Below are 13,124 nucleotides of genomic sequence, written 5' to 3' on the forward strand. Positions count from 1 at the left end.
TATAATAAATTAGATATGATAAATGTAATCAAAAAATTATACAATACTTTACTTATAATATTTTGAACAATATTAGAAGTATTCACTTTTTGTCGTCTAAGCTTTATGTTTCGGTTGAGATTTTTTTTAAATCGTATAAAAAAAATTGAAACTTTCCATTCCATAAAAATATTTACTATAAAATATTGCCTAATTTTAAATTGTATATTACTAATATCTGAAATGGGTAAATAAAATAAAAATATTATCAATCTATTAAAAATTTTTTGTTGGCTAGAAACTAGGCGCCATAGAGTGTAACACTACTTTGTCAATGTTTAAGGAATGCTCCATACATTTTTCGAAGGTTGATTGAGGTCCGTTCTTTAACATCTTCAAAATTGCAAAACAAGTAATATTTTTTTATTGACCTACAGTATTTAACATGTTTAGTTCTTTTTTACCTATTTTAACCAATTATGTATTATTTTAAAAAACCTTTTAAGATTTTGTGCCATTATAAAATACAATAACTTTCAGTCTCAATATTTCGACTAAACTCAACTGTTTACAAAAAAATTAAAATGGAAAGGACAAAAACGTCTTCCAAGCTAAGATTAAGCATAAATAGAGAAGTCATCTTATAGACATAAGAATGAAATCTAACGCTAACTTTTTAAACACAATGTAAATAATTACAGAAAATAAAAATGAATAAATTTATTAAAAATTATAATGATATTCTAAACAAATACCTAAATATCGCTCTAACTATAATATTTATATATTATAACGTTAAGAAAATAATAAATAAAAATTAATTTAGCGCTCATACTCTTCTTTTGAGGCATATTGGATCTGAATTATGAGATATTATCTCGCGCTTTGTTGGATTTGTATGATTCGACTACCGACCGTGATTGTGTCTATTGTGCTACATTATTTTTTTTTATACTGTTGGGATGCATCACTACTTCTTAACATTTTACATATAAAACTATAATATATTTGACCAAAATAGTTTTAAAGGAACCAAAAAACAAAGCCATCTGATATAAATACTCGTACACAAGGTAATGAATCGCGATCTTATCTGGCAAGGTAATTCAACACAGTGGCGATATGTTTCTCGTGTTCTCGAATTTTAGATTATAAATTCTAGATACTTTTTACACATAATATTTATAAGTTGATATGCCTTCGGTATCATTAGGAATGTATAACTTGTCCTAAAACTGACACACTTATACCATCCATAAATTAAGTAATAATTGTGGAGATTTTTGACGACTTTTCTATCCATTTATATATCTATCTATCTATATAACATATTTCTTTCTATTGTTTTAAAATTCTTATAAATTAATGATTATTTGTGAAAAGCTAAACTATAAATTTTGCTGATAATATTTTTGGCAACTGTGTTATGACGTCTAATACTTAAGATTATGTATTTGAGTTGAACTACTTGGGAATATAAATCTAAAACTGCATAGGAGAATATAATCAATGTTTGTTGATAGAGAGTTCTTGGTCAAATAAATACCTTAATGAGTAAGTAATTTATTTATTTAAGTAGTCATGCTTTAATCGTTTCAGTGTGAAGTTTTGAATTGTATTAAAATTATTTGAAAATGATTTCAAATAAACTAATTGTTGGTATAGTTACTATTAGCTTTTTTTGTATATCGATAAGTAAGTATAAATAGCGATTAAAAAAAAAACAAACTACAACATTGTTGTGAAATAATTTCTTGTTTATATATGATTAAAAAAGAACATACAATTTATATGTACATTATTAACAAGATATACAAAAATATATTTATATCGATGGTATTATAAGCATAGATTATTATGAACACAGTAAATTGCAACAATTTGAGTGATATAAAACGAAAGAATTTATTCTAGCTATATATAGAGAACATATAAACATATTCTAAATATATTTATTATATATTTGCTTAATGTGGAAAACTTTCACAAATTTCCTAATTAAAATTATAATAAAATATAATATAAAAAAATAGGATGAAATCAGTTTTGACATTTCCAAAAACCTATTACTGTGATTGATCAACAATATTTTCTAAGATACTTAAAAATGTGTAGAAATACTTAAAACTAAATCTATATCTGCTGATATACTGATGCATATATATATAGATATACTGATCATCCTAAAAAATTATTGTTATATATTAGGTGTTAACTATATATTGTTTGGGCTCATATGCAGTTTTAAAGAATTTACCACACCCTTTGAAGGAGTGCGCTTCGGAAAATGCACGTAGGCACCAATTTCAAAACATTTTCAAGAAAATATTCCTTAACTAAGTTATTCCTGAATAAGCTAATAGTCATACGCTGTAATATAATTCATAAAGAATTATATCTCATACTCAAGACTATACAAAGACTTATTATAGGCATTTGAAAAACTTTTTAGAAATTTATAAAACGCATTTAATTGAAAAGAATCCATTTATATGGGTATCCAGTGAAAAATGATCCGAAATATGTTAGGGAGCTGGAGTCCCAACATCTCTGCCTTATGTTATGTATGCCACTAATTTCATGCATTAACTATATTGTACATATTAATAATATTTTGTTTTATTTTTCAGTTAATGCATTAAAGTGTTATACTTGTTACGACAAACAGGGTTGTGTGAATCCAACTTTAGACTCATGCAATCCTGGTTTAGCAAACGAAACTAATCTATATCTAAATGCCCAATTTCTTGACGTCGATCTGAATTTAACTCATACTTCTTATTATTGCTTATTTTACACAGTACATAATGGTAAGCAGCTTAAGTAAATATTTAGTTTACAATTATTAATAAACAATTTGGATATTTCAGATTATACAAACGACATTTATTATAGTAAAGGATGCGTCTACAAGTCCGTAGATGTTTGTTCTTTAGAATTACGAGATTATAGAAGTGCCGTACGCACCTGTTATACTTGTAATAACAACCGTTGTAATAGTGCCGAGCATATCAAGGTGCCAACTACATTTATCGTGCTTCTTCTTGTTGGAATACCAAAATACTTAATGCGACATTGATATATACATAAATTAATAAGGGTTTATTATATACCTAAAATGATTTAATTTACTTATATTGTCAATTAAAATAATTCAATTTTAATTTTAAAAATATTGTAAAATTTTATTATATAGAATATATATATATTAATTTCATATTGGACTGAGAATGGAAGGAAATTAATTTCATTAATTTGGAAATGTACATTAACAGAATTATCCGCTTTACGTAGGTATATAAAACTGTTTTCTGTATTAGACCTAAGATTGTATTAGACTGTTAATAATATTACAAATACATGTTAGACTAATATTAGAGATATAAAAATGATAGTTGAATCAAACTAATTAATCGAACTAATTAAGTTGAATTGTTCAAAAAACGAAAGTAGATCTAAATGTAAGATATTAAATTTAATTAAATGTTAAATACGACCAAATATAGTTTATTTGTAAGTAGAATATTTTTATGTGATAACAATGATTACAATTTTATCTGTTAGGTTAGCTTAAGTTATACCGGCGATTCAAACAGATCCACTTAAACACAATAGGTTTAAGTGGATTGTCCTACGGTATAATATAAAAACTCAGGGTATAAAATCACCTGGTAGTTTTGAAAAAGCTTAAAATACTGTTAAGTGAGAGGTCTTGTAGTTGAGATCGTAAATGGTGTCCCTAAAGTAATAAGTGGTCACCGTGCTTGACGTGGATAAAAACAAAACAGATGAGACGTAAATTGAGTCAGAGTGTTTGTCAGAGTGTTTGAATTCCTATTAATGGAGCGTAGCCAAAATGCATACATTGTGGCTATATGCGTAGCCAAGATGCCTACATATCGTTGAGTCTTCCCATCCATTTTACATGATGTTGACGATATGCCTGGATTGTTTACGTATTTCCAGAAGTACTGAAGCACCCCTTCAGACCAGGAACCCAGATTAGAGATATATTGAGTTATGTCGACATTTTTTTTAGAGAGTGTGACTAAACATAGATAGACGTAAATTGGATTAAACTCAAGGTCTTTAAAGCAGCTTAATTGCCTGATAATATGTATATATTTCTGTTAAAGATAATAACCATTTTCGGAAAAACTATAGCTTCCCTATTGTATGTTGAGAAGCTACTGCCTCTTTGTAAATTGTTAGAGGTCTTTCACTATTCTACTCGTGGATAAGAATATAACTTACTTATTATACACCACGTTAAATAGAAGGAGTTATTGTTTTAATTATATTATATTCTGTATATAAATTGTGAAAAACATAAAATGGAATGGATTTCGAATAAAGGAAATACTTTGCTCTCATAGTGAGCATCTGAAATGAACACAAACACGTAAACGAAAAAGTGAGTTCATTATTAAGTATCGGTTAGCCGAATATCTGTAATTTCGAACTGGATTCAACTTTATTAGAACGTGAGCATTAGAACTTACACAATTATTGCCTATTCTAGGCAGCTATTTTCCTACATACTTATATTAGAAAATATACTTTTTGAGCACTACATATATTTAAAACTTTATTGATCAAAATTTATTTAAAAACTGTTGAGGAGCTATGTTTATATTTGCGGTTTATTAGCCTATGCTTATATTTTGGATGATCTGCATCAATAAATGATACACTTCAATGAAGAAATACATTATCAACCACATGAGAATTTAATAATTTTTATTAGTTTGTTTATATAGCGTCACTCAAGAGTTCTGTTTTTACTAAGAATGTGTCATCCAGTAAATACAGCTGATTAATCAGTTTCAATGATGAATCATACAATACATTATAACAAAACAGATTTTATTTATTTTATTATTAAGATAACTCAATAAAAGTCAAGAGCGTAGTTTAAAATTTAATTTTTTGATGTGAGATGAAATTTAGTTAAATGGAAACTATGCTCTCATTTTTAAAAAAATGATAAGATATTACTAAAAGTATTATTGAAATTTTCAGTATAATTGAAATCTATTATCAGCTGACGTTGAAAAATATTTGATTAAAAAATAATCTTTATTTTTATAATCTTCATTGCCAAAATATTCATAACGCAGTGAAGTAGTCATCGGGTACGACATAACCCATGTGTATAGCTTATTAACGTGACAAACTTAATATTGTCAAGTATATATAATAGCGTGAATGGAGTATATGGCACAATTTCAAATTTATTATCTCTTTATCTGTATTAAGTAGTTGGTATTGTCCATGTGTTTGTATATATATATTTTGCATTTTGTGTCTTCATAACACCAAATAGCTGTTTGTCTAGTAGATCTGAAAACATGTCGAGTGAATGCCAATCAATTCCAGGGACCAATTCTCACCCTTCACTAAAAATGTGACGTTTCGTTTTCTTCACTGAGTTCCGCGTACTAACGCGGAGATCGTAACCCGCTCCAGAGACCACACTCCTTTAAGATTTAGTCCCAATCTTTAATAAATGCGCATCATCTCCTATAATTAATGTTCAATAGGTTCTCACCTCAAGCTTAAAAAACTTTGTAATTGCAAATACTAAACATCTTATATCTTTCGTCCCTGATTACTGGATTGGCGTTGTAATGCGGTTGCAATCTTCATCAAACATTCCTAAGAGGTGATTTTAGTGGGTTCAAGTCTCACATTCTAACTTGCAAAAAAAAAAATCTAATCTAAGTCCTAGCAACGAGTCCAATTTTTGGGATGTGAATATGAGTAGATTATCTGTCCATATGTCAGTGAAGTAGTCTCACCTTGTATAGCAAAGGTCAAGTTCAACTTATGTTGATCAAATTGGGCGCACATTCTTGACTATTATATAGCACACATGTGAAGCACCAGATATGATCTATGACATAATAATTAATAGTTATGCTTACTTATATATTTGTGCGAAGGGTATTCAATGTTTTTTGTTGTTTTTATTTCGATTTGAGACTATGAGAACTACACTCTTTTTCATTTATAGATCATAAGCTCGAAATTTATCAGTTCAAAGTAGATTATAAAGTGAGATTGCTTTATTAAGTTTTAACAGTAGCAACTGATTGCTTTTTATGCTATATTATATACGGTGGTTTTTCGATAATCGTATTTTATCAAATCAGAAATATCAGAGAGAATTACTCAATATATAAAAGTTTTTTTTAATTAAAATTTTTTGCCTTTAAACTAGTCGTGTTTTAATCGTTGTAGAGTAAAGTTATAAATAAAATTTTAAGAAAAATAATTAAAATATGATTTCCAGTAAAATAATTTGTGCACTTGCTATTATTAGCTTCTGCTGTATATCTATGAGTATGTATATAGTATAAAAAAAATAATACAATTGTGAAATTTTATTTAAAATATCTGCAATACACACATGAAGTTCTTTTGAGTTATTTCTGTGATATTTTTTCGTCAATATTAATTTAAATTTTGTTCGTACTTCAATATTAAATTACTACGTATATTTATATCTGGAGTCAATATATTTAACATAATTTTTATCTGCAATGATTTAAGGTTTTTCACTTAATTGTTACTTTTGTGTAAACAAGAACGACTGCCAAAAACCAAAAACACACCAGTGCAATCAGGTAACCGCGAATCAGACCAGACAATATATAGGCATTCATCACACAAACGTTAACCAGAATGTAACCAGCCCATATTTTGAATGTTGGACTGAAACTATTAATTCAAGTATGAACATATGATATCTTATAACTGATTGAAGATTATCTCTGTACATTAATTTTAACATTAATATAAAATTCACTTTGTAGACAGCGGCGAATTTAAATACAAAGGATGCACTTACACCAATGTCAGGGGTTGTGAATACCAATTGCAAAGTTATCACGCAAACAACCTAAAGAACTACAAGTGCAATCAATGCAGCAAGGATAAATGCAATTTTGCAGTACGTGCTAACGTAAACACAGTTACACTGGGTGCGGCTCTTCTCCTTCTAGCAGTAGGAAAATATGTTTGGAACCATTAAGTAAAGAAATAGTCTAATAAAAGGTTTTATTTATGTAAATTTACAAAGCTTTTAAGTTTTATTTTAACTAGCAAGTAGTGTTTATATGATTTAAGTGGTTTAAGAGTCCTTAAAGACCCCAGAAATAGTGAAAATAATTTAAAGTCTAAACATTTCTTATGTTTAATAGGTCGTAGAAGTACCATTAGGGAAACTTCCAATCTATAAGAATAAGAGATTAAAATATTAAAAAACTAAATAATTGTAATATTTTTAATTTATTTTCTGTATTATTGAGATTAGATATTCAGGTCGATTGCGTAAAAAAAATACAATACTGATTATATTTTTAATCTATAGTTCTTTAAGCGTGATAGCTTAAACTACATAAATTGTTGAGTATATAAAAAGTGTTCATAATGAAATCTAAATTACTATCGAAAGGAGATAGAGAAAGATAGAGCATTATGAATTTATACATAGAGAGAAGGGAGCAGAAGCTAATATTACATAAAAAATTATATTTAATATTAAATTAATATAGTAATAAAAAGTTGTTGTTCACATATAGCTGACAGTAGAAATGATAGACAACAAGTTATTATCATTTCATATAGTAAAAACTGGTATTAGAAGTCTTTCACAGCAAATTAAAGAAATTTTAAATTTGAACGTACAAGTCAAGTACGGCTTAGGGTCAATGGGCTAATGAACACAGACTCTAAACTTCAAATTTTGCAGGGTATGAGTTCAACTCTTGGTATTTGCAGTCTCAAGAAATTATTTACGAATAATTAAATAAAAGAAATAATTCCAAGACCACTGATGGTGGGGTATTTGGGAATACTTGAAACAGCTGCTTGGTCAGCCAAGACTAATAAAATAATTAAATAATAAAATGTTATTGTAGTAATTTATAACTGCACAAAGTACCTCTCTGTTGAAAACAATAGTTTATATTAACAATTTAGTTTCTTTCGTCAAAATAGACAAAACAAGAATATGCTTTCAAGAGATCTTATATACACAGATTGTTTCAGATCGATTAGAAATGAATATTAAAAATTGTTGAACTATGGTTTCGAGTGAAGGTTATAAAATTTATCTATTTTCTGTGTCTTCATATATTATATATTTGTCATTTTGTGTACACAAATCAAACAAAGAGTCTGACATGAAGTAAAAGTGACCCATAAATGTAAGGTACACCACAAATACATATAATATATATAAAAGATTTGTGGCATCGTTGGGAAGAATAACGGCTTCGTTACTTTCGCGAAGCATAGATTTAGAAACCTACTAAAAAAATTGAGAGAATATTTTGATTAACAACGTAGAAGACAGCATCAACTAAGTAGAAATATCGAATCATAGACTTATACCCCATTGATAACATTGACAGAATATTATGATCAAAATTGTAGAAGGCACCAAAATACTAAACCATATAACATATTTTAAAAAAACTAATATTTTGATTATGTTACTTAAGTATGTGTTAGAATTAATGATCTTAAACTTCGAAAAAGAGGCACATCAAATACACCCAAACGAAGCCTGGTTGCATATTAACGAAGAAAAAATTTTTAATGGGTAACCCACACAGGAACCCTACCATGAAGTATTTCTAATAAAGCTCCAAGGTAGAAGCAGTTTGGCTCACGAGGGGGATTGTTTTTAGTCCGTGCAAATCGGGCGTAGCACTATTGTAATGGCTTTGTGATGATGCGTTACGCATTGTTAAACCTCTTTTCCGCACAAACAAAAAAAATATAAAGCACACGGCTTTTAAATCCCCAAATATGCAGCTGCAGATACATATTTATCATTCCCTTAACACAAGTATTTTGATTTGGATAAGTGGTATATGTTATTATCAAACGTTAAAATATTGAAAACAATCCTTGTGTATAATATTTTATAAAAAAGTGTTGAATTATAATAAATTGAATCCTTTTTCTTCTAACTAGAAGTGATAATTAGACTCCCTATTTGTAGCCTCACTACTTTAAAGGTGAAATATTTCCAAGTGATTTAAGTTTATTAAAAATGATTGCTTTCCACACTTTCCTTGTAGTTTAAGTTTGGATTTATGTATGTAAATGCATTTTAATTGAAAAGAAAATGTGCCGAATACGAAATTAAAACTCAACGCCTTCATAACTCAAATGATATATAAAAACATGGAGTAAACTGAATGAATTACTAGAAATACCAGAAGTGAATAAATATCGCCGGGGCCACTTAATTATGTCTAACAAATCACATCCACGGTCGGGAATAGAATTTGAGTTAATGACGCCTACGCGTGCAGTAGAAGAGTAGCTGCAAGCGCGATCAATGAAATACTTAAGTTACAGCGTAAAGTTTATAGTAAAATCAACTGAAAAACCTGATTGAAGCCGGCACGCGTCGTGGAGACACAAGCTAACATACATACACAAACGATACTAAAACGGAATAGAAATAAAAAATATTGAATTTCTGCAGACTGCACAGCTGAGAGAGTCTCCTATTCTAGCACTCATTTCTAGAGCGCTGCAAATTGTAATCAGAGAGGGGAAAACTGTTCTCAAAATCTGTTCACAACTGCAGATTTATGCGTTGGGGAAATTTGTTGGGATTTAAGGCAGATTTTATGCTCTACTCTCTGTTATGCTCTCACAGTACAACAAACGTACTGATGAAGAGCACTGATATGATACGCTTTCGAAGAAGGGATGCTCTTCTTTTCTGTAATGTGCGATCGATCCTTTTCTCATGTGATCTGATATAATATTGTACTTATCAGACTCTTTTAAAGTACCTTTGCTGATGTCTTGCACAAGCAGAACAGGTAAATAGGCATACCTTTGCATGGTGGTGGCGGTGGCAGAGCAAAATGGTACAAATACCGACAACGCATCGGAAAGGGCAACAGTAGGACTAAGACTGTCTTAGAGTAAAGATATTAAATCTTAACAAAATAAAATATAAGTAATTTGTTTTAAATTCATATTATTTTATAACAAAATACACAATACACAAATGGCGCTTGGCAGTGAAAATAACTTATACCAAAGACAACAGCAAACTACACACCAAATCTTGAAAACTCGCACGGTGCATCAGCCACAGCACAGGCGTATTGCACCTGCAATAACGGCACGCTCTTCGTACACTGCAATGCCTTATACGAAACCAATTGCAATGAGCACGGGCACCACTCTGGATTCTAATAACCCATCGGTAATACGTCGTAACGCACGTGAACGTAATCGTGTTAAGCAAGTAAATAATGGTTTTCTGAATTTGAGACAACACATACCACCAGCAATTGTGGCGGATCTAAGCAATGGGCGCCGTGGCATTGGACCTGGTGCAAATAAGAAACTAAGCAAAGTGGATACTTTACGCATGGCTGTGGAATACATAAGACGTTTACAGCATGTCATTGACGAAGTGGATAGTGATGCTGGCAGTGTGAGTTCATATAATAGTTGTGGTTCTTCTACTAGCAGCACGCCCCCACCAACACAATTTCTGTATTCAGCGGTACCGTCTGGCTCTAATTATTATCAAATACCGCAACAACAACATGATTACTATGGTCTAAGCTATGCGGGTACTTTTGGCAAGGAGAATCAACAACATCAATTACCACAAAATATGCAAATGATTTCGCCGGCTGCGTCCATTGGTTCCTCAAACTACAGTACTGAAAGTTATCAACATTCTCCAGTGTATGCTCCAAATATCAATTCACATAACGCGGCCGTTAAATTTGAGCAATCTTATGAAGAATATTCGAATACATCAGCAGATGACGAAGAACTGCTAGACTACATATCGCTGTGGCAAGAAGATATGTAAGGAATGATGTTCTAAAAAAATATTTTATCTTCAGTTACGATCTAGTCAGTTACCATCAACCCAACATAACCACCTATTGTAAATAAATTACCTAAAAATTATGCATCAAGTATGACTGAAAGCTTGTAAATATGTATTTATTGTCATTTATTTTTGTAATTATTTTTAATTGTTTATGTACAAATTAGAAACCTTTGTGCCTGCCTAGACATAAGTTATTTTAAGTTTAATGGAAGACAATGATTTTATTTAGTTTTAAATTACATGTAAGGAATTTATGGAGGACACTAAACCAATTTTTATATAAGAGTATATTTAATATTAATTTAAATAAACAAATAATTAAAAAACAAAATTTTTTTTTAATTTCATCAAAGAATTGCGGCTAATGCAAATCCTTACTACATGATGATGGATGATGATGATGGAAGAGTGTTAAAGAGTGTTTTACCTTTTCTAAATTTAAATCTTTTTTAATTTCAATGATATATCAGGTAATATAATTATATTGCTTTACTTCAATGTTTGAAAAGTTCAGAGTAAATTGCTTTTATTAGAAGGTAAAAAAATATTTAACAAGTCTAGTATTTTGGATATGAAAGACAGGATATGAGTCTTATATAAAGTTTACCATTCACACCATATAATTCAAAATGCTGAAACTGCAGGGTTTTGCAGCAACTTATATCCATTAATAATAAAATTTAAAAAATAGAATATTTTTTACAACAAATAAATTAATGGATACAAAAATAATAGCAAACCCTGAAAGAATCCTGTGGTACTACGAGTATCATATATTAATATAAGAAATTTAATAATCATTTCTACTAATTCCAAATAGAATTTGCTACATTGCCAAATAGAAGTTCTACTAAAATTTACTAAAGATCGTGGTATTCATGTTAGAGAAGTTTTTCAATTAATTAATGCATTAATTTTACAAATTTCTTATAAATTTGATCAGATATAAATATGTTCAGAAGATACAATATGATGTTCAATTCTACCTTTTTTTGATTTGATTCCGAGAGTAGGTTATTGTATGCCGACCAGTTTCCTTTGAAAGCCTCTTTTAATACCTTGGGTTATATACACCAAGTTTATCAAAAACAATTTGCCTTCAACACATGACTTCTAGGACTATATTTATTATTATTAAATAATTACTTTATGAAAACGAAAAGTAAATAATATATATTCCTCTTTCATTTTTTGTTTTTGTAATCTGAGGTTTGCGTATATAATGAGTTAAGTAGAAAAATAATGCTAAAAATATCAATGTAAATGTCTTCAATTAATATATAGTAAATATTAATTGGAGTAGATGACTGAACTGCAATAAAATTTTCTTCCATTTTCTTTTTATTATTAACTTCTTGTAGAACATAAAATTTGAACCTGATGCTGTTACAATCTATATCACTGAAGTCATTCCGCGTCATTATCTGTTCTTCATGAATTGTACTTCCTCAATTCAGAGCTTGTATGATAATGTATGAGCTTGTTTTTCGGAATATGCCCGATCCATTGCCAGACATGTTTCTTGATCTGCTTCATGTTTGTTTGCATGGCTCAATAATCCTTCATTCGGACTTGATTATTACATAGAGTACATTGATCAACAATACATTTTTTTGGAGTTTGAACTTTACTTTTCTTAATCAAGTATTTTTGAAAACTATTTTTTTAAAAAAAGATTATAATAAATATAAATAAATCTTTTGATCCCGCGTGTAACACAAAAGTGGAGAATATTGTTTTCCAGTAGTAGAAAATTGTAGTAGAGTTTAATATTATTTTAAATTGTTTCAAATGGAATGCTAGAGTACACTGTTAGCGCATTGTGAAAAGAATGATGTTTATAATTTTTAATATAGTATTATCCAACTCTAAGGTATTACATTGATCTTATTATTATTAGTGGTAGAAGCCTATAACACACTCTACTAGTACTAAAGTTACATATTTTTTTGATAAACTATAAAAATTAAAATAGATTTATTGTTTTTAACTAACTGCATTACACCAAAAAATTTTATATAGGGTATATAGAATTATGGACATTGACTCCTCCTTGACAATATAATAAACAGATAACAAAATCTATACACACTGTTACAAAAAAAATATTTTGTTGTATATTCCCCTTTACTCACTTCGTCCCCTTTTCGGTGTCTTAAGAAAGTTAGAAATCAATGCATTGAAAGTACTAGTGAACCACAGTAAAAACGCAAAATATTTGTCGCCTTAATAAGCAGAATTTTGGAATCCT

At 29.2% G+C, this 13,124-nt stretch overlaps 3 protein-coding genes across 3 annotated transcripts; all 3 read left to right on the forward strand.

The window, feature by feature from the left end:
- The first annotated feature begins 1,589 nt into the window (after window positions 1–1,589).
- LOC119667282 lies at window positions 1,590–3,069 on the forward strand. The gene is made up of 3 exons (XM_038076574.1): window positions 1,590–1,674; window positions 2,610–2,789; window positions 2,850–3,069. Exons 1-3 carry the CDS (start codon window positions 1,614–1,616, stop codon window positions 3,056–3,058), a joined length of 450 nt encoding a protein of 149 aa, XP_037932502.1. The 5' UTR covers window positions 1,590–1,613; the 3' UTR covers window positions 3,059–3,069.
- A 3,138-nt stretch (window positions 3,070–6,207) lies between these two features.
- On the forward strand, window positions 6,208–7,055 carry LOC119667291. The gene is made up of 3 exons (XM_038076585.1): window positions 6,208–6,324; window positions 6,535–6,714; window positions 6,798–7,055. The coding sequence occupies exons 1-3, from the start codon at window positions 6,264–6,266 to the stop codon at window positions 7,013–7,015; spliced, it is 459 nt and encodes a 152-aa protein (XP_037932513.1). The 5' UTR covers window positions 6,208–6,263; the 3' UTR covers window positions 7,016–7,055.
- A 2,969-nt stretch (window positions 7,056–10,024) lies between these two features.
- LOC119666380 (achaete-scute complex protein T5-like) lies at window positions 10,025–10,849 on the forward strand. The gene has a single exon (XM_038075661.1). It carries the CDS (start codon window positions 10,025–10,027, stop codon window positions 10,847–10,849), a length of 825 nt encoding a protein of 274 aa, XP_037931589.1.
- The last annotated feature ends 2,275 nt before the right edge of the window (window positions 10,850–13,124 follow it).

The sequence above is a fragment of the Teleopsis dalmanni genome, chromosome 1 (genome assembly GCF_002237135.1).
Source record: "Teleopsis dalmanni isolate 2A chromosome 1, ASM223713v2, whole genome shotgun sequence".
Classification (NCBI taxonomy): domain Eukaryota; kingdom Metazoa; phylum Arthropoda; class Insecta; order Diptera; family Diopsidae; genus Teleopsis; species Teleopsis dalmanni.